General features: G+C 51.0%; 2 protein-coding genes across 2 annotated transcripts in view; both read right to left on the bottom strand.

Annotated features, from left to right (window-relative positions):
- Positions 1-1,079, bottom strand: part of loxhd1a (lipoxygenase homology PLAT domains 1a) — a 47,532-nt gene extending 46,453 nt beyond the window's left edge. Inside the window, exon 1 of the mRNA XM_042332000.1 lies at positions 563-1,079. Coding sequence (XP_042187934.1) covers positions 563-1,079 — 517 coding nt within the window. The remainder of the gene's footprint in view (positions 1-562) is intronic.
- Positions 1,080-11,306: 10,227 nt separating this feature from the next.
- On the bottom strand, positions 11,307-17,844 carry st8sia5 (ST8 alpha-N-acetyl-neuraminide alpha-2,8-sialyltransferase 5; the record flags this gene model as incomplete). Its single annotated transcript, NM_001292991.1, is given in 4 exon segments — positions 11,307-11,768; positions 15,064-15,180; positions 16,962-17,040; positions 17,749-17,844. Coding segments are annotated over 4 exon segments (754 nt in total), but the record flags the coding sequence as incomplete, so codon positions are not given.
- Positions 17,845-18,229: the final 385 nt, after the last annotated feature.

Below are 18,229 nucleotides of genomic sequence, written 5' to 3'. Positions count from 1 at the left end.
TACACTTTACAGTGAAATCCCACAAAGTGCTTTGGGATGTCCTCCTTGTGCTGTGTGAAAGGCGCTGTATCAAATGTGAGGGTCATTAATTCATTAATTAATCCATACTAGTGTAGTGGTTACAGCACTCGCCTCGCAAGCGAGAAAACCTGGGTTTGATTCCCGGGCGGGGAGAAACCTTAGGCAAAGTTTCCTTACTCCACACGTCTCTGTTTACCTAACAGTAAGTAGGAATCTGGTTGTTAGTCGATTGTCGGATCGCTTTCAGGGGGTAATAATCCCTCAAAAAAAATAATAATTTGGTCACTTAATCCACAGCTGTTTGTGGGACGTTACTGTGTGCAATTGGCTGCTGTGTTTTGCCCACAAAATGTACAGTCAATTCGCTTTACAGTCTATTCTGTGAAGCGCTTTGAGATGTCTCAAAGATGTGATGAGGCGCTGTATCAAATGCAAGGATTATTATTATTATTATGATTATTATTATTAAGGGAACGGACACAAAAGCCACGGGAAGCCATGATCGTGGAGACGAGCTGGGAGACAGGAGTGCGGTCCTCACCTTTCTTCCTGTTATATGGATCCTCATCTTCGTCCGAAGACTGTGTCTTGTACTGAAGGAGCTCCTGCTCATAAATCTCCTGGTAATTGTAGGGCTTCTTGCCTTTCTTCTCCTTTGACTTCTTGCCATCCCCTTTGTCCTTTTTCTTCTCTCTTTTCTCCTCTTCGCTCTCGTCCGAAACTCTCTTGGCCTTTTTCCCCTTCTTTTTCTCCTTTCTCTCTTCCTCCTCCTCAGTTTCCTCCTCGTCCGAGCCCTTGGCCTTCGTCTTCTTTTTCCTTTTCTTCTCGGCTCCCTCCCCCTCCTCCTCCTCGACGTCCCGCGATTTCTTCTTCCTCTCCTTCAGCTTGGTCTCGTTGTTGTTCCTCTCTTTCTTGCTCTTCACCCCCTCCTCCCCTTCTCCCTCCAACACCTTCCTCTTCTCCTTCTTGCCCTTCGGTCTCTCGGTCACTTCTTCCTTTTCTCCCTCTACTCCATCGCTCTCCTCCTTCCTGGGCGGCTTCTTCTTCTTGGGGGCCATGGTCTCCTCGATTCCAGCCGGTCCTTGGTGTGACGCCCGCCTGGAGTCTGATGGTCAGAGGACACCAGGATTCCGAATGCGGAGAGACAGAGAATGGGGGAAGGAGTAAGGAGAGGGTGGGGGAGAGAGAGAAAGAGAGAGAGAGGGAGAGAGAGGAGGGGGTGGGGGGTGTCAGCGAGCTCCAACGCAACAACCGACTGTCTCTCGTGTTGAATATCCAGCTTGGAGCTGCCTCTCGCACAGCGAGACCCTCATCAAAAATTACTCCTCTGAAGGAGTCACGTGAAGTCGAAGAGAAAGACGAGTGTAAAAGGAACCGGGTGCCACAATCTCCAGCGACTGATGCCGGCAGCTCTATAATTTATTATGGAAGGATCGCTTTACAGACAGGGGGGTGGAGGAATGTCTCAGCCTAGCCCAGCATCTCGGACCACACACACACACGCACACACGCACACGCAGGGCTCAGCAGCTGCTGACTGATCCCCTCCACCCTTCTCAGACATCATCGTCCCGTAGTGTAGTGGTGAGAGCACTCGCCTCGCACAGCGAGAAGACGCACGTTCGATTCCCAGGCCGGGCGAAACCTCAGGTAAGTTTCCTTACTCCACACACCTCTGTTAACCTAGCGCTTAGTCAATTGGCGGACCACTTTCCGGGTGTGATAATCCCTTCGAAAACAATTTAGTCACTCAACCCATGACTGTGTGTGGGACGTTGCTGTGTGCAACTGGCTGCCACATTTCACCCACACACTACACAGTCAATTCACTCTACAGTATATTCTGTGAAGTGATCAACAACATGTTAAGGCGCTATATCAAATGACAGGATTATAATTATTATGGTCCTAGCTGGACAAGCAGCGGAAAAGCTTGCCAGCTCTCAATGGTAAGCTATGCGCTTTTAGCTGGTTAGACTCAAGCAGTTAGCCCAACGCACACTCTGAGGTCTTCAAGCCTTGGCTCTTGCCAACCTGCGTCTAAAACTCTCCGGAATTACGTAAGCGGTGTGCGGCTCTCCAGGGAAAGAATGCACATTCCATTCCAGATGCAGGAAAGTTTCCACATGTAGGTGACGTGCACATGTCTAAGGAATTCGTAGTCTGGAGATCTTGGTGACGGGTTTCTGTGCGTGTCAGACACCCAGGTGGTCACAAAACTCTTTAAGTTACTTTTGGGGCCAGTGGCCTCTGGTGGCTTCCCTGTATCACTGCGGATGTGTTTGTTGTCTGTCTTTCACAGGATCACAAGATTGTTTTGGATGAAGAAGGTCCATCTGATCTCATCCTTTCAGAACACCCATCTCCCATAACAGCATCAGTGTCCTGGCTTCAACCAGACTTTGTGCTAACCCTATTCCAGTCGTTAATTACCCTCTGGGCAAAGAAATACTAGTGTCTGTCCTGAAATTTCCCTTTACAACTCTAACCCTTTGTACTTTTCTTCTCATCTCTCAGTGAATCCTGTTTTATTGACCTTCTCAATCTCGTTTAAAATTGTCGACACTTCTGTGTAAAGTCCCGACTGAAATGTCTTCTCTCAAGAATGAAGGGTCCCGTCTTATTAATGCCGATAATAATCCTTGCATTTGCTATAACGCTTTTCGCATCAGGTGGACATCTCAAAGTAGCTCAGTGGGATCTTTAACGTCCACCTGAACAGGCACAGAAGGGAACTCAGTTTGACGTCTCAGCAGAAGGATGACACCTCCAACCTGTGGTGCTCCCCCCCAGCATTGTATTGAAGTGTCATCTTAGGCTATGAACTCAGAGTGCCCAATGTGGGGCTTGAACCCTAAACCTCCTGACCCACAGGCGAGAGTGCTACCGACTGAGCCACAGGCTGACACAATTAGAGAATAAGAATCCTTTCGTCTGATATAGCGACATCGTTGAGAAGTCTCAAAGCGCCTCACAGGATATACCGGAAAAGTTAATTAACTGTATATTTTGTGAGCGAACGCGACAGCCAATTGCACACAGCAGGCGTGGATTGAGTGATCAAATTATTATATATTTTTGGAGGGATTTTTACCCCCAGAAAGCAATCCGCCAATCGACTAACAACCTAGCAGGTGTTTGGAGTAAGGAAACCTGCCTAAGGTTTCGCCCTGTCCGGGAATCGAACCCGGGTGCTCTCCCTTGTGAGGCGAATGCTCTAACCGCTGAGCTGTAGGAATCTCCAGGGAAAATTCTGATTTGTGGGCTGAGACCAGGTGGAATTCTGGGGTCTCCGGGGAATATAAAAGCCATTGTGGTTTAATTGGTTTGCGGATTAATGAGCTGATTCTCTGTACGAGATAAGGATAAGGGATACTCACTGAGGTCCCGAGGGAGCTGCAGTCACCTCGTCTCCCTGTGACTGAAAGTGATCAGGGAAGCCTGGGATGAAATAACCGTAAGGAAACACAAAGCAAAAATGACAACAACAACAACAAAATTACATTTGTAAAGTGACTTTCACATCGGGAGGATGTCCCAAGGCACTAGACAGTCAGAATTACGGACTCGAGCTGGGGGTCGGGGAGGGTGGAGGGCAGGGGGGCAGCAGGGAGATCGAAGAGTGTCTTCAGATGGGTCTTGAAGGAGGCGAAGGAGGGGAGGTGAGGCGGAGGGACTCCGGGATGGAGTTCCGGAGAGTGGGGGCAGAGTGGCAGAAGGCCCAACCGCCAATAGTGGGGTGAGTGAGGTGGGGAACGTGACGCAGCCCAGAGCCCGCTGAGCGGAGTGAGTGAGCAGGATGGCAGGGGGTTAGGAGGTCGCAGTGCTAGGGGGAAGCAAGGCTATGGAGGGCTTTGAAGGTGAGGTCCAGGATCTTGAACTGTATCCTCTGTGTGACGGGATGTGTGACGGGAGTTGGGCAGAGATGGGGGCGATAGGGTCGCGGAGCCTGGTGCAGGCGAGGACACGGGCTGCAGAGTTCTGGATGATCTGCAGCCTACGAAGGGAGGAGTTGGGGAGGCCGACAAGCAATGAGTTGGCATAGTCAAGCCTCGATGTTATGAAGGGCGTGTATGAGGGTTTGGGCGGCGTGCGGTGTGAGACAGTGGCGGAGCCGGGCGATGTTGCGGAGATGAGGGATGTCGAGAGGGTCATTGCACAGATGTGGGGTAGGAAGGATAGTTGAGGGTCAAACAAGACCCCAGGGTTCAGGACCGGCTTAGCGAGGGGGAGTGTGCAACCACTGATGGAGATGGTATCAGCGCCTGAGGTGAGGAGGCGCTGACCGGTGCCAATCAGGAGAGCCTCGGTCTTGTTGACGTTCAACTGAAGAAAGAAACGATCACAAGCCCTGCCCCAAACATCACAACAAGCCCGGCCTCGAACAGTCACAAGCTCCGCCCGGAACAGTCACAAACCCCGCCCCGAACAATCACAAGCCCCGCCCTGAACAATCACAAGCCCCGCCCCGAACAATCACAAGCCCCGCCACGAACAATCACAAGCTCCGCCCGGAACAGTCACAAACCCCGCCCCGAACAATCACAAGCCCCGCCCTGAACAATCACAAGCCCCGCCCCGAACAATCACAAGCCCCGCCCCGAACAATCACAAGCCCCGCCCCAAACAATCACAAGCCCCGCCCCGAACAATCACAAGCCCCGCCCGAACAATCACAAGCCCCCCCCGAACAATCACAAGCCCCGCCCGACAATCACAACCCCGCCCCGAACAATCACAAGCCCCGCCCCGAACAATCACAAGCTCCGCCCCAACAATCACAAGCCCCCCCGAACAATCACAAGCCCCGCCCTGAACAATCACAAGCCCCGCCCGAACAATCACAAGCCCCGCCCCGAACAATCACAAGCCCCGCCCAAAAACAATCACAAGCCCCACCCCGAACAATCACAAGCCCCGCCCTGAACAATCACAAGCCCCGCCCCGGACAATCACAAGCCTCGGCCCGAACAATCACAAGCTCCACCCTGAACATTCACAAATAACCATAATAATAATAATAATAATAATCCTTTCATTCGATACAGCACCGTTTTGCGTCTTGGAGAAATCTCAAAGTGTTTCACAGAATATCCTGAAAGTGAATTGTCTGTGTATTTTCTGGTCAAAACATGGCAGTCAATTGTGGTGGGGACACAGCAGTGTCCCACAAACAATCATGGATTGAGTGACTAACTACTTTTGTCGAGGGATTATTCCCCTTAGAAAGTGGTCCATCAAATAACCAAGTTCCTACTTCCAGTGCCTTGGGACATCCTCCTGACGTGAACGGCGCTATACAAATGTAATTTGTTGTTGTTAGGACTAGGTAAACGGGTGTGCGGAGTAAGGAGACTTGCCTAAGGTGTCGCCCCGTCTGGGAATCGATCGTAGCCGGGTCCTATCTTTGCGAGGCGAGTGCTCAAACCACTACATTACAGGATTCCACATAAAGTGAAGGAAGGATTGTTACCCGGGGGATTACCGGCAAGGACACCGACTGGGAGAGAAACGGCCTCCGTCACCAGTTCTTTGAAGTCCCCCAAAAGTACAGGCAAACAAGATCCCAGTTGAACGTTCCCCCAACACTGCACCGGAGCACCAGCCTGGACTGTGAGCTCAAAGCCCGTGATCTCCTATGGTTCAGCCGCCCAGCGAACTTCCAGCTGGTTAACAGAATCAGGCTCCACACACAATGATTATAACACGGTGAACATTTATTTTTTTAAGTTTGCTCAGTTTTCTCCCCCCCCCCCCACCCCATCCCCTTACCCCTCCCCTTACCCTCACTCCCACCCCATTCATCGCACGTAAACACATACAGGTTCAGAAACACAGTGTTTTTTTTTTACAGAGACAGAGAGAAGCAGAGAGACGCACACTGACATACAGAATTACACAGCCACAAAGGATTTTTGGCCCAGAAGGGGATTAATGATCATATTGCTCATTAGCTCCCCACCTGTCCTGTCAATAATTATAGCAATAATAATCCTTGCATTTGATGTAGCGACTTATCGTGTCAATGAGGCGTCTCAGAGCACTTCACCGCATATACTAAAGTGGACTGACTGTGGGCCAAACGCGGCAGCCAATTGCGCACAGCAGTGTCTCACAAACAGTTGTGGATTGAGTGACCACATTTCTTTTTTTGAGGGATTATTACCCCCAGAAAGTGAACCTCCCATCAACTAACAATCAGGTTCCTACTTATTGCAAGCGCTCCGAGACGCTATCCTGTGTGGAGGGCGCCCCTATAAGTTGTGATTGTACTGCTAGATAAACGGGCGTGAGGAGTAAGGAAAGTTGCCCAAGGTTTTGCTCGGATCAGGGTATGGGTGGAAGTCAAACCTCTTATTGTCCATAAACACAAGCTGCCACGCAACTGTGGAAAAATTCAGAAACTGGTTCAAATAATAATAATCGGTGCATTTGATCCAGCGCCTTTCACATCTGGAGGACGTTTCACAGGATTTACTGTAAAGTGCAGCGACTGTGTATATTGTAGGCGAACGCAGCAGGCAATTTATGCACAGCGATGTCTCACAAATAGCCATGGAGTGAGTGAATGATTTTATCTGGGGGATTGTTGGCCAAGACACTGGGAGAGAGAGAGAAATTCCCTTTTCTTTTCAAATAGCGGCCTGAGATTTCAACACCCACCCAAACAGACAGACGGGACCTCGGTTTAAAGTCTTACCCCAAAGGACGGCACCTCCCACAATAACCCCCTCCACCCCACCCCCGCATTGCATTGAAGCGTCAGCTTAGACTATGTGATTCCAAATCCAGATGCGGGGCTTGAAACCTTCTGATTCAGAGGCGGGAGAGAGAGCGCTACCACTGAGCCAGTTTGACAAGTCACGTTTTTTATCAACTGCGGAAAAACATTCAAGACTGGATTTAAGATCTTCAGATGATAATTGTGGCCTCCGGCACACAGTCCATTTACCATGATCCAGATATTAATAATAACAATCATTCTTATTTCACGCGGCTCTCATAATATCAAAACATCTTAAAGTGCTTTACAGTAATACAATGTGTTTGTTGGCAAATTCAGCATCACATTCCCTCTAACCTCAACCCGCGCAATTTACAAACACTTAATTACAAGGTGAGGGGATTGTTGGCCAGAATACCAGGAGAGAGAAAGTCCCTTCTGTTTTCCTAATAGTGTTCATAGAATCTTAACGCACAGAAGGAGGCCATTTGACCTTTGAAAGAGCTGCCAACTAGACCCACTCCACCACCTCTTCCCTTTTGAAAGCTATTATCGAATCTGCTTTCATCTGCTTTCAGGCAGCGCGTTCCAGATTGGAACAACTCGCTGCGGAAAAACATTCTCTTCATCTCCCCTTTGATTCATTTGCTAATTATCTTGAATCTATGTCCCCCGGTTACTGACCCGCCCGCCAGTTTCTCCCTGTCAACTCTATCAAAACCCCTTATCATTTTGAACACCTCTATTAACTCTCTCCTTAACCTTCTTTGCTCTAAGGAGAAAAACCCAGCTTCTCTCATCTCGCCACATAACTGAAGTCCCTCATGGAGTCAAGACTCCAGTAATATAGTGGTTGGAGCACTCGCCTCACTAGCGAGAGGACCCCGATTAGATTCCCGAGCGGGGCGAAACCTTAAGCCAGTTTCCTTACTCCACACACCTCTGTTTGACCTGTTTGACCCCCCTTATCAACCTGTCAGCTTCCTCTGCTCAGCAGTCACCAGTCTGCTCCATGTCCCACCATCAGCGATTGAGCCTTCAGCCTCTCTGCCCCCACCCTCTGGAACTCCATCCCACAGTCCCTTCACCTCTCTCCCTCCCTTGCCTCCTTCAAGGCGAGTCTCAAGACTCTCCTCTTCGACCGCGCCTACGGTCACCTTCCTGCACTCCAGCCTCCCTTATCCCAACCGCCCTCCCCCAGCTCGGGTCCAAATCCCTGACTGTCCAGCTCCTTGGGACGTCCTCCCGACGTGAAAGGCGCTGAGTAAATGCAATTTTGCATTGTATTGTTTATCTATCGGTACATTGATTGTTGGGTCGCTTTTCCAGCGTTAATAATCCTTTCNAAAAAAAATTGGGTTCACTCAATCCACGACTGTTTGTGGGACACAGCTGTGCACAATTGGCTGCGTTTCGCGCTTCGCCCACAAAAAAATACAGTCAATTCACATTACAGCGTTTCCTGTGAAGCGCTTTTGAGACGTCTATATCAAGTGCAAGGATTATTACATCTCCTTTGCACCCTCACCAAGGCCTTCAACGTCCACGTGACTTTCACTCAACGGTATTAACCGAAGCATTGCACCCCTGCGGGTCAGACCCTGGGGTGAGGCGCTACTGGGGACGGTCACACACAGTGCAACACAAAGCGAGGCAGTAATTTAACACCAGGACGGCTGACAAACAACCTGTGAGATATTACAGTGACTCAGACCCTAGCTGTCAGCCTTGCGGGGCGCAGACTGAAATCTTAGACCCTCTTAACATGACTCCCTTTTCTTCGATACATTCGACAAACAGCTCGAAATGACTTGTGTCCTCAGAAAGGAGAAACATGAGCTTTTCCAAGCTCCTAACACCACCCGCCCCACCCCTCCCGCCCTCGTCTACCCTCGCTCCGGTTTCGCAGCATTTTAGGACGTTCTGAGTTTGGCAAATTCTGAAACGTTGCCTTAACTCTGAAGCTGTTTCATTGCATGTTTGTAAGAGTCCGTGGAAAACTCACCGCCCTTTAATAATAATAATTCTTGCATTTGATATAGCGTCTCATCACTTCTTCGAGACGTCTCAAAGCGCATCACAGAACATACTGTAAAGTGAATTGACTGTATATTTGTGGGTGAAACGCGGCAGCCAATTGGACACAGCAGCGTCCCATAAACACTCGTGGATTGAGTGACCATATTATTATTTTTTAAAATTGATATATTTATTTTTTACTTTTCTTGAGGGATTATTACCAGGAGTATGGAGTGCGGAAACTTGCCTAAAGTTTCACCCTGCCCGGGAATCAAACCCGTGTCCTCTCGCTTACGAGGCGAGTACGGTAACCACTACGCTACGGCTTCTTTTACTCTACAGAAGTACGTAGATGTGGAACCCGCAGTGTTCCAGAGGCCTGGACTGTAGACAGGGAAAGGAGAGTGACCGAGGGTGCGGTCAAAGAGGATGGTCTTGAGATGGACGTTGAAGTAGGCAAGTGTGGGAGCGAGGCGGAGGGATTGTGGGATGGAGTTCCAGAGGGTGGGGGCAGAGAAGCTGAAGGCCCGACCGCCGATGGTGGGGCGGGCGAGATTGGGGACATGGAGCAGGCCAGAGCACATGGAGAAGAGGGAGCGGCGAGGTTGGTAGGGTTTTAGGAGGTCACAGCGGTAGGGAGGAGCGAGACCGTGGAGGGCAAGTGGAGAGGTAAGTAACCTAGAGTATGGCTGGGGGATGGGAGGAAGGTGGGGGCGGGAGATACAACAACGACAGCGTCCTTCACACGGGGTAGCCTCTCGCAGCGCGATGACCACAGACATTGCAGCTAGATGGTGGTTGGGGTTTTGAGGAAGGCGTTTGATAAGAGACGCGTGGACAAAATTAAGGCACGGAATCGATGAAAGTGGACAGAGGAATGGGTGAAGGACACGCGATAGAGAGAGCGGGAATTAAAGGGATGTTTCTCCGGTTCCCGGCCCGGCTCGGGAACACTGTCGGGATCTCTCTGGTTCTCTCATAAGAGGAAACTCAACGTGGACACGAGGGAGAAGGGAAGAGAGGGGAATGGAAGAGAGACTTGTGTGGAGTACAACACAGACAATTACAACTCCTGATAACACATCGCTCCGAGTTTAAAGGGCTCAGTGACTAGTTATCAGGAGCGGTGAATTAGGCAGATGTATAAATACATGAATAAACGGGGCCAGGATATTGACAGCACGGTGACAAATTAAGCCAGGGTCAAGTTATCAGGAGCTTAGTGCAGGTCAATGATCTGGTGCAGGAGGTGAGGTGATAAATAGCGCAGAGAAGGTTCGTGGAAAAGGTAGAAAAATATACCAAAAAAATGGCAAGCGATGGATTTGAGGCGAGAGGGGATTGGAAGCGGAATAATAATAATCCTTGCATTTGATAGACGAGTGCTCTAACCACTACACTACGGGACTCCACTCGACATGACCAGCATATATGTTCGTGGGGAGGGTACGGGAGAGGAATGGGTACAGCTGGGAGGAGAGACTGAGAGGTTGGGATTCTTTTTGAGGTCAGTCAATTTCTGACACCCCCCGGTGTCCAATTCAGACTGAGAGACCCACGTATGAAATCTCCACGTGTCTGAAATGGATTGCGCATTCTCTCCCTGGAGTGACACATCCAATTATTATTATTAACTCCGGAGATTATTAGGTGCAGGTTGGCGAGACCCAAGGCTTGGGGACCCCAGAGTGTGCGTTGGGGTGACTGCTCGAGTCTAACCAGCTAAAAACTGCATAGCTTGCCATTGAGCACATTGTCTGGCAAGCCTTCCCACTGCTTATCCAGACTGGACTGTCCTTCCAAGTCCTGCTGATGAGCCAGAATCAATTAGGAGGTTCCCCGCTGCTTGTCCAGTGAGGACCACCCAACACCCAGGGCTTTAGGAAACAGGCGCCGAGCGGGAAGAATCCCAGCTATCTGCAGGAGGGGTGAGATGCTAAGGAGAGATGGGGTGGAAGTCTGAGACATTCCCCTCGTCTGGAGCTTCCTCAGGAGAGTGAAATGTCTGAGCCGATGGAATCGTTCAGGTCTCCAGTCGTGAGGCGAGCGGGGCAGGGGGGAGGGAGAGAGTGATAGGGGGGAGGGGGAAAGAGAAGGGGAGGGAGAGCGCGAGAGAGGGAGGGGTTGGAGAGAATAAGAGGGGGAATGGGAAGGAGAGAGGATGGGAGAGGGAGGAAGAGAGGGGGAGAGGAGAGTGGAGGAGGGGAGGGAGAGGGGGGATGGGGGAGGGAGGGAGGAAGAGAGAGGGGGAGGGAGAAGGGGATGGGGGAGGGAGAGGGGGTTGAGGGAGAGAGGGCGGTGAAGGGAGAGAGTGGGGGGGGGGGAAGGAGTACAGCAATGGGGTGGGTGGGCAGGGAGATAAAAATGTCAGCCGACTGTCCTCAGCCATCCACACACTGAAGACCACGGTCAACTCAAGTCCGTGAAGATACAAAAAAAAAAGCCAGAGGGCAGAAACCTCCAATGAAGGGCGGCAGGAGATCGATAAAGAAAGACCCCTACCCCCTCCGCTGCCCTCCACCCCCTCTCCCCCTCCTCCCCGTCACCTACAGGGGGTGGTGTGGACCTGCAGGACCCCCCGGCTGTGCATGTGGAGGAAGGTGAAGATCTCGTTAGGCATGGAGTGGAAGCCGGGCCTGGGTTTGACGTTGTCATAGTAATGGTGGGTGATGTGGATGCCCGAGGGGTCCATGGGGAAGCCCCAGAACCCGTACAGGTGGACCTCCTGGCACAGCTCCATGGCGGCCGTGACCAGCATCAGCCCGCTGCTGGGGCGCTTGGCCCTCACCCCCTGCCGGCCCCAGAAACGGGCCACGTTCTCCAGGTACCGGGGGTGGAAGTAGAAGAGGTCCTGAGGGGCGGAGAAGTCGTCCAGAGCGTACCGGACCCTCAGCGACACGTCGGTGTTGCGGGTGTTGTAGAAAGCCGGCATCACCACCGAGGTGTTCTCGTACACCTGCAGCAGCTCCACGAACGGCCGCCGCCACTTGTCAAGCTTCTGGAACCTTCCGGCGAGAGAGAGAGAGAGAGCGAGGGGGTGGGGAAGAGAGAGGACATCATCGACCGAGCTCACCCCCAAAACCCCACCTCCCAGATCCTGCCAACCAACAGTCACCCTGTGTTTCTCCCTCTTTGTCTCTCTCTCTTTAAATCTCTCACTTTCTCTCTGTATCACTCTCTCTGTTTTGTTCTCTCTCTCTATCACTGTCTCGCTCTACTTCTGTATTACTCCGTCTCTCTCTCACTCTCTATCACTCTTTCAGTCTCTCTCTCTCTATCAATTCCCTCTCTCTCTCTATCACCCTCTGTATTTCTCTCTCCTTCTCACTTTCTCTATCTCCCTCTTTGTCTCCGTCACTTCCTCCGTCTCCGTCACTCCCTCCGTCACTCTCTCTCCCTCCGTCACTCTCTCTCTGTCACTCTCTGTGCTGCCAGGTTCCTGTTTACAGTGAACCAGCGCCCCTGGTGGCAGCTTCCTGCAGTTAGAGCTTTCTTTTCAGGTGTCAGAATGGATTAGAGACACAGTAAAGCTCCCTCCACACTGTGCGTCCGTCCACACTCCCAGGTCAGGGTTAGAGACACAGTAACGCTCCCTCTACACTGTGGGTCCACACTCCCAGGTCAGGGTTAGAGACACAGTAACGCTCCCTCTACACTGTGCGTCCACACTCCCAGGTCAGGGTTAGAGACACAGTAACGCACCGTCTCTACACTGTGTGTCCACACTCCCAGGTCAGGGTTAGAGACACAGTAACGCACAGTCACTACACTGTGTGTCCACACTCCCAGGTCAGGGTTAGAGACACAGTAACGCTCCCTCTACACTGTGCGTCCACACTCCCAGGTCAGGGTTAGAGACACAGTAACGCTCCCTCTACACTGTGTGTCCACACTCCCAGGTCAGGGTTAGAGACACAGTAACGCTCCCTCTACACTGTGTGTCCACACTCCCAGGTCAGGGTTAGAGACACAGTAACGCTCCTTTACACTGTGCGTCCGTCCACACTCCCAGGTCAGGGTTAGAGACACAGTAAAGCTCTCTCTACACTGTGCGTCCACACTCCCAGGTCAGGGTTAGAGACACAGTAACGCTCCCTCTACACTGTGCGTCCACACTCCCAGGTCAGGGTTAGAGACACAGTAACGCTCCCTCTACACTGTGCGTCCACACTCCCAGGTCAGGGTTAGAGACACAGTAACGCTCCCTCTACACTGTGCGTCCACACTCCCAGGTCAGGGTTAGAGACACAGTAACGCTCCTCTACACTGTGCGTCCACACTCCCAGGTCAGGGTTAGAGACACAGTAACGCTCCTCTACACTGTGCGTCCACACTCCCAGGTCAGGGTTAGAGACACAGTAAAGCTCTCTCTACACTGTGCGTCCACACTCCCAGGTCAGGGTTAGAGACACAGTAAAGCTCTCTCTACACTGTGCGTCCACACTCCCAGGTCAGGGTTAGAAACACAGTAAAGCTCTCTCTACACTGTGCGTCCGTCCACACTCCCAGGTCAGGGTTAGAGACACAGTGACATCAACTCACCTCTCGCTTATGATACTTGGGTTAATCGTCACGATATCCGTCTTCACACCGACGTCATCTGTATATTTCGTAGAGATGGGGGGCAAGTTACACCTGAAGCAGGAGACACCAGCAAAGGTTAGATTCCAGCCTGTAGTGTTATTCTGTGTATGGCCCCACTCCCCACAAACTCTGGATTAGATTCCAGTAATTCACTGGGGGGAGGTCTGGGGGGGGTCTGTCTGTACCAACCAGTCAGTCACTGGATCTATGATCTGAGCACTGCTTTCATGAAGTCACAGATTGTTCTGGTTGAAGAAGACCCTTTGGACCATCCAATGTCAGCCCTCCACAACCCCCTCCCCCACTCCCTCCATCACAGCATCCATCAAGCTGGTTTTTAAATGAGTCCCAATGTCCCGGCCTCAGCCACCCTTCCTGGCCACCTGATCCAGTTGTTAATGACCCTCTGGGTAAAGAAACACTTCCTGGTGTCTGTCCTGAAATCAACTCTAAACCTGCGGCCTCTTGTACTATCCTCTCAGTGCATCCGCCAGTATTGATCTGGGTTTATTTACCAATCCCATTTAATATGTTAACATCTCTATAAGGTCTCCTCTGAGTCGCCTTCTCCCAAGACTGGAGCCTGAGCTTGTCTAACCGTTGCTCACAGCTCATTCCTCCAACACTGGGGATCAGCCTCATTGCTCTCCTCTACACAGTCTCTGTGGCCTTCATGTCGGGGTGACCAGAACTGTTTGCAGTAATAATAATCTGTGCATTTGATATAGTCCTGTAAAGCAAATTGACTGTATGCTTTGTGGGTGAAACGCGGACAGCAGTCTTGGATTCAGTCACCAAATTATGTTTTATCCCCGGAAAGCGATCTATCAATTGACTAACAACCGGGTTCCTACTTGCTGCTGGGGAAACACAGGTGTGCAGAGTAAGGAAACTTGCCTAAGGTTTTGCGCTGCCCAGGAATCGAACCCATATCCTCTCGCTTGAGAGCCGAGGGCTCTTACCCCTACACTCACAAAACACACAGTCAGTTGACTTTGCAGTATATTCTGTGAAGCGCTTTGAGACGTCTCAAGGATGTGATAAAGCGCTGTATCAACTGCAAGTATTTTATTATTATTATTACTATACGCTACAGGACTCCACATAAGTACTGTAGGTGTGGTCTGACCAGAGCACTGCACAGCCTGACGTGTTGGGATCTAAACTCAATTGATTGAGTGGTGTAGCTCCTGTTTAGATGATCTCATCATTCACTCAGCTCAATGGCGATGGGAAAAATTAAAGGGTGAAAAATGTGTGGTTTCGTAAGTTGCCAGACAGTGATTCCACCCCCCATCAGATAAACGGGGACAATCTGGGGGCTGGGTCCTCTTCCCACTTAGATCCTGTTACCCTGTAAGCCAAAGCCCCATTAGTTAGGGAGCCAATTACCCACATGTCCGCTCCCTCCGCTCAGCGGGCTCCAGCCTGCTCCACATCCCCCTCCCGCCCCACCATCAGACCTTCAGCCTCTCTGCCCCCAATCTCTGGACCTTCATCCCACAGTCTCTTCACCTCAGCCCCTCCCTTGCCTCCGTCACGACCCCTCCTCTTCGACCGAACCTTCAGTCACCCTCTATCCCCCCACCACCCCTCACCCTCCGCAGCTACCGATCTGGGTGCGGATTCCTGACGGTCCAGCGCCTTGTCCTTGTGACGTGCTCCCGAGTGAAAGGCGCTATACGGGTGTAATCGTTGTTGTTGAATGGTCACCTGAAGACAAAATCGGCCGAGTTGATCTCCTTCCCACACTCGCTTTTCTTCAGGATCCCTCCGTTCCCGACCACGGCACATTTCTTGAACTGGGAGCGGGAATAGGGCATTTCCTGGGGGGGGGGGAAGAGACGCCAACAGAAACCATCGTTACAACAAGCAACGTCTTTATATAATAATAATAATAATAATAATCTTTGCTTTTGAAACCGTGCCTTATCACGTCTGCGGGCGCTTCACAGGAGTTACTGTAAAGTGGAGTGACTGTGTGGTTTGGGGGGGGGGGGTTGGACAGTCAGCTTCGATGGTGCGATTCCAAGTCCCGATGTGGGGCTTGAACCCGCAACCTTCTGACTCGGAGGCGAGAGCGGCACCACTGAGCCAGGCTGACACGTGTCTGGTGCGGCGTTGTAAATGTCAGGACTTGGGCGTCGCTGTCACGTGTAGTGACTGTGTAGGTTATAGGCGATAACAGCAGTCAATTTCTGCAACAGTCAATGTCAGTGTCATGGTCTCACATTATATCACGTGTCTGCGAGGGTCTGCACGCGTGTGCACACGCGGATGGGTGAACACGTCACACGGACCTTGGGGAAGAGTTTGAAGATCTCGGTGTCGATGGGCAGGAAACCACTGCTGTCCACCTCGTATTTGAGTTTCATCCCCTGAGGAGTGTTCTTCTGTGTGGTGAACAGGAAGGCGGGAGCATTACAGCAGCGAGTGAGGAGAGACCTGGAGAGGGGGAGCGGGACAGAAAGAGAGAGAGAGAGAGGGAGCGTTTGTTACAGCAGCGAGAGACGGAACGTGTGAGTGAGTGCGCGAGAGAGAGAATGTGTGAGTGAGTGAGAGAGAGTGTGTGTTACAGCAGCGAGAGAGGGAACGTGTGAGTGAGTCCGGGAGAGAGAGAGAGAATATGTGAGTGAGTGAGAGAGAGTTACAGCAGCGAGAGAGGGAACGTGTGAGTGAGTCCGTGAGAGAGAGAATGTGTGAGTGAGTGAGAGAGAGAGAGAATGAGTGAGTGAGTGAGTGAGTGAGTGAGAGAGTGTGTTACAGCAGCGAGAGAGGGAACGTGTGAGTGAGTCCGTGAGAGAGAGAGAGAATGTGTGAGTGAGTGAGAGAGAGAGAGAATGAGTGAGTGAGTGAGTGAGTGAGTGAGAGAGTGTGTTACAGCAGCGAGAGAGGGAACGTGTGAGTGAGTGAGAGAGAGAGAGAGTGAGTGTGTGTGTTACAGCTGCGAGAGAAGAGACTTGGAGAGAGGGAGTGAGAGAGAGAGAGAGAGAGAGGGTTACAGCTGCGAAAAAGAGAAATCGGGAGAGGGGGAGTGAGTGACAGCGTAAGAGGGAGAGCTTTATCTACTTGTCCGGCCACCTTCAAAGGTTTACTTATATAAACCCCCACACACACACTCTCATACACTCTCACACACACACTCATACACTCTCACACACACACTCATACACTCTCACACACACTCATACACTTTTACACACACACACTTTCACACACACACATATATCCACACATACTCTCACACACCCGTACCCACACACACTCTCACACACATACACATACATACACCCTCTCACACACTCTCACACACACATACACACACACTCACACTCTCACACACACCCTGTCACACACACACTCATACACACACACCCTCTCACCCCTCTCACACACACACCCCTCACACACACACTCTCTCACACACTCAATACACTCTCACACACATACATTCATATTCTCACACACACTCTCATACACCGCCACTCACACACACACACACACTCATACACACACACATACTCTCAGACACACACACACACACATACACACTCTTACATACACTCCCCTGTGCGCTCTCTCTCTCTCTCTCTCTCTCTGCTGACCTGAAGGTATTGGCTTCGGTTTTGTTGAGTTCCCACTTGCACAGCTGCAGTGTTCGCCATCGTTCAAACAGCTCCGACTGCTTCACCCTGAGAGAGAGGGAAAGTGAACGAGGGAGAGAAAGAGGGAGTGTGTGAGAGAGAGGGAAGGAGAGGATGAAAGAGAGAGTGTGAAAGAGGGAGAGAGAGAGTGTGAGAGAAAGAGAGAGAGTTCGTGAGAGAGGGGGAGAAATGTCAGAAAGTGGGATAGAGGGGCACATGAGAGATAGAGATTGAGTGAGAGAGACAGACAGACAGACAGACAGACAGAGAGAGAAACAGAGAGTGAGAATGTGAGAAAGAGGGGGCAACATGTGAGAGAGAGAACGAGAAAACATGAGAGAGTATCCGTCTATTTTATTTGGGGTAATAATCCCTCCTCCAAATGTTTCTTAAAAAATATTTGGTGACTTCAATCCACGACTGTTTTGTAGGACGCTGCTGTGCGCAATTGGCTGCCGCGCTCTGCCCACAAATATACACAGTCACTACGCTTCACAGTGTGTTCCGTGAAGCTCTTTACGACGTTTCAACGACGTGAAGAGGCGCTGTATCAAAAGCCAAGATAATTATTATTACAATTATTTATGAACGCTTGTGTTGACTTGTGGAGTTGGGCTAATTAACACTAGAAACGGGCTAGAAAGGGCAGAGAATGCCCTGTGCCCTGTGCCAGCCAGGCCGGCCTTACAACAACAACAACAACAACAACAACAACAACAACAACAAAATGGCATTTGTACAGCGTCTTTCACTTACATGGAGAGCACTTTGACCTCGGTGATGTCATTGCGGAGTTCACGGCAGGTGGACGAGTTGTAATCATACGACCCCTCGGTCAGCTCAAAGTACCTCCAGCAAACGAAGAGAGCAGATTCCAGAGTCAGAGAGTGAGAGAGTCACCACGTCAACAACAACAACAACAACACCAAGAACAACAACAACAGAAGAATTTGCTGGCGCAAAGGTCCATCCACTTTGCCGTCCACTATCCTGGCGGTGGCTTGACATGTCGTGCCCCAAACTACACACCGTATCCCCAGAAAAATATTTCCCAACGGAAATACGACTTGCCCAGTTCACACAGCGTCCTTTATACTGGGTAGAGTCTCAGAGCGCTTAACACTGGCTGGAGCCGGCGAGGAGGGAGGGAGGGAGGGAGTTGACTGTAAGGACGGTGGAAGAGGAAGGTCTTCGGGCGTGATCTGGAAGGAGGAAGGGGGCGAGGCGGAGGGATTGA

This window comes from Callorhinchus milii, unplaced genomic scaffold (assembly GCF_018977255.1).
Source record: "Callorhinchus milii isolate IMCB2004 unplaced genomic scaffold, IMCB_Cmil_1.0 Scaffold1, whole genome shotgun sequence".
NCBI classification, from domain to species: Eukaryota; Metazoa; Chordata; class Chondrichthyes; order Chimaeriformes; family Callorhinchidae; genus Callorhinchus; species Callorhinchus milii.
This window is presented reverse-complemented; position numbering and strand designations above follow the sequence as displayed.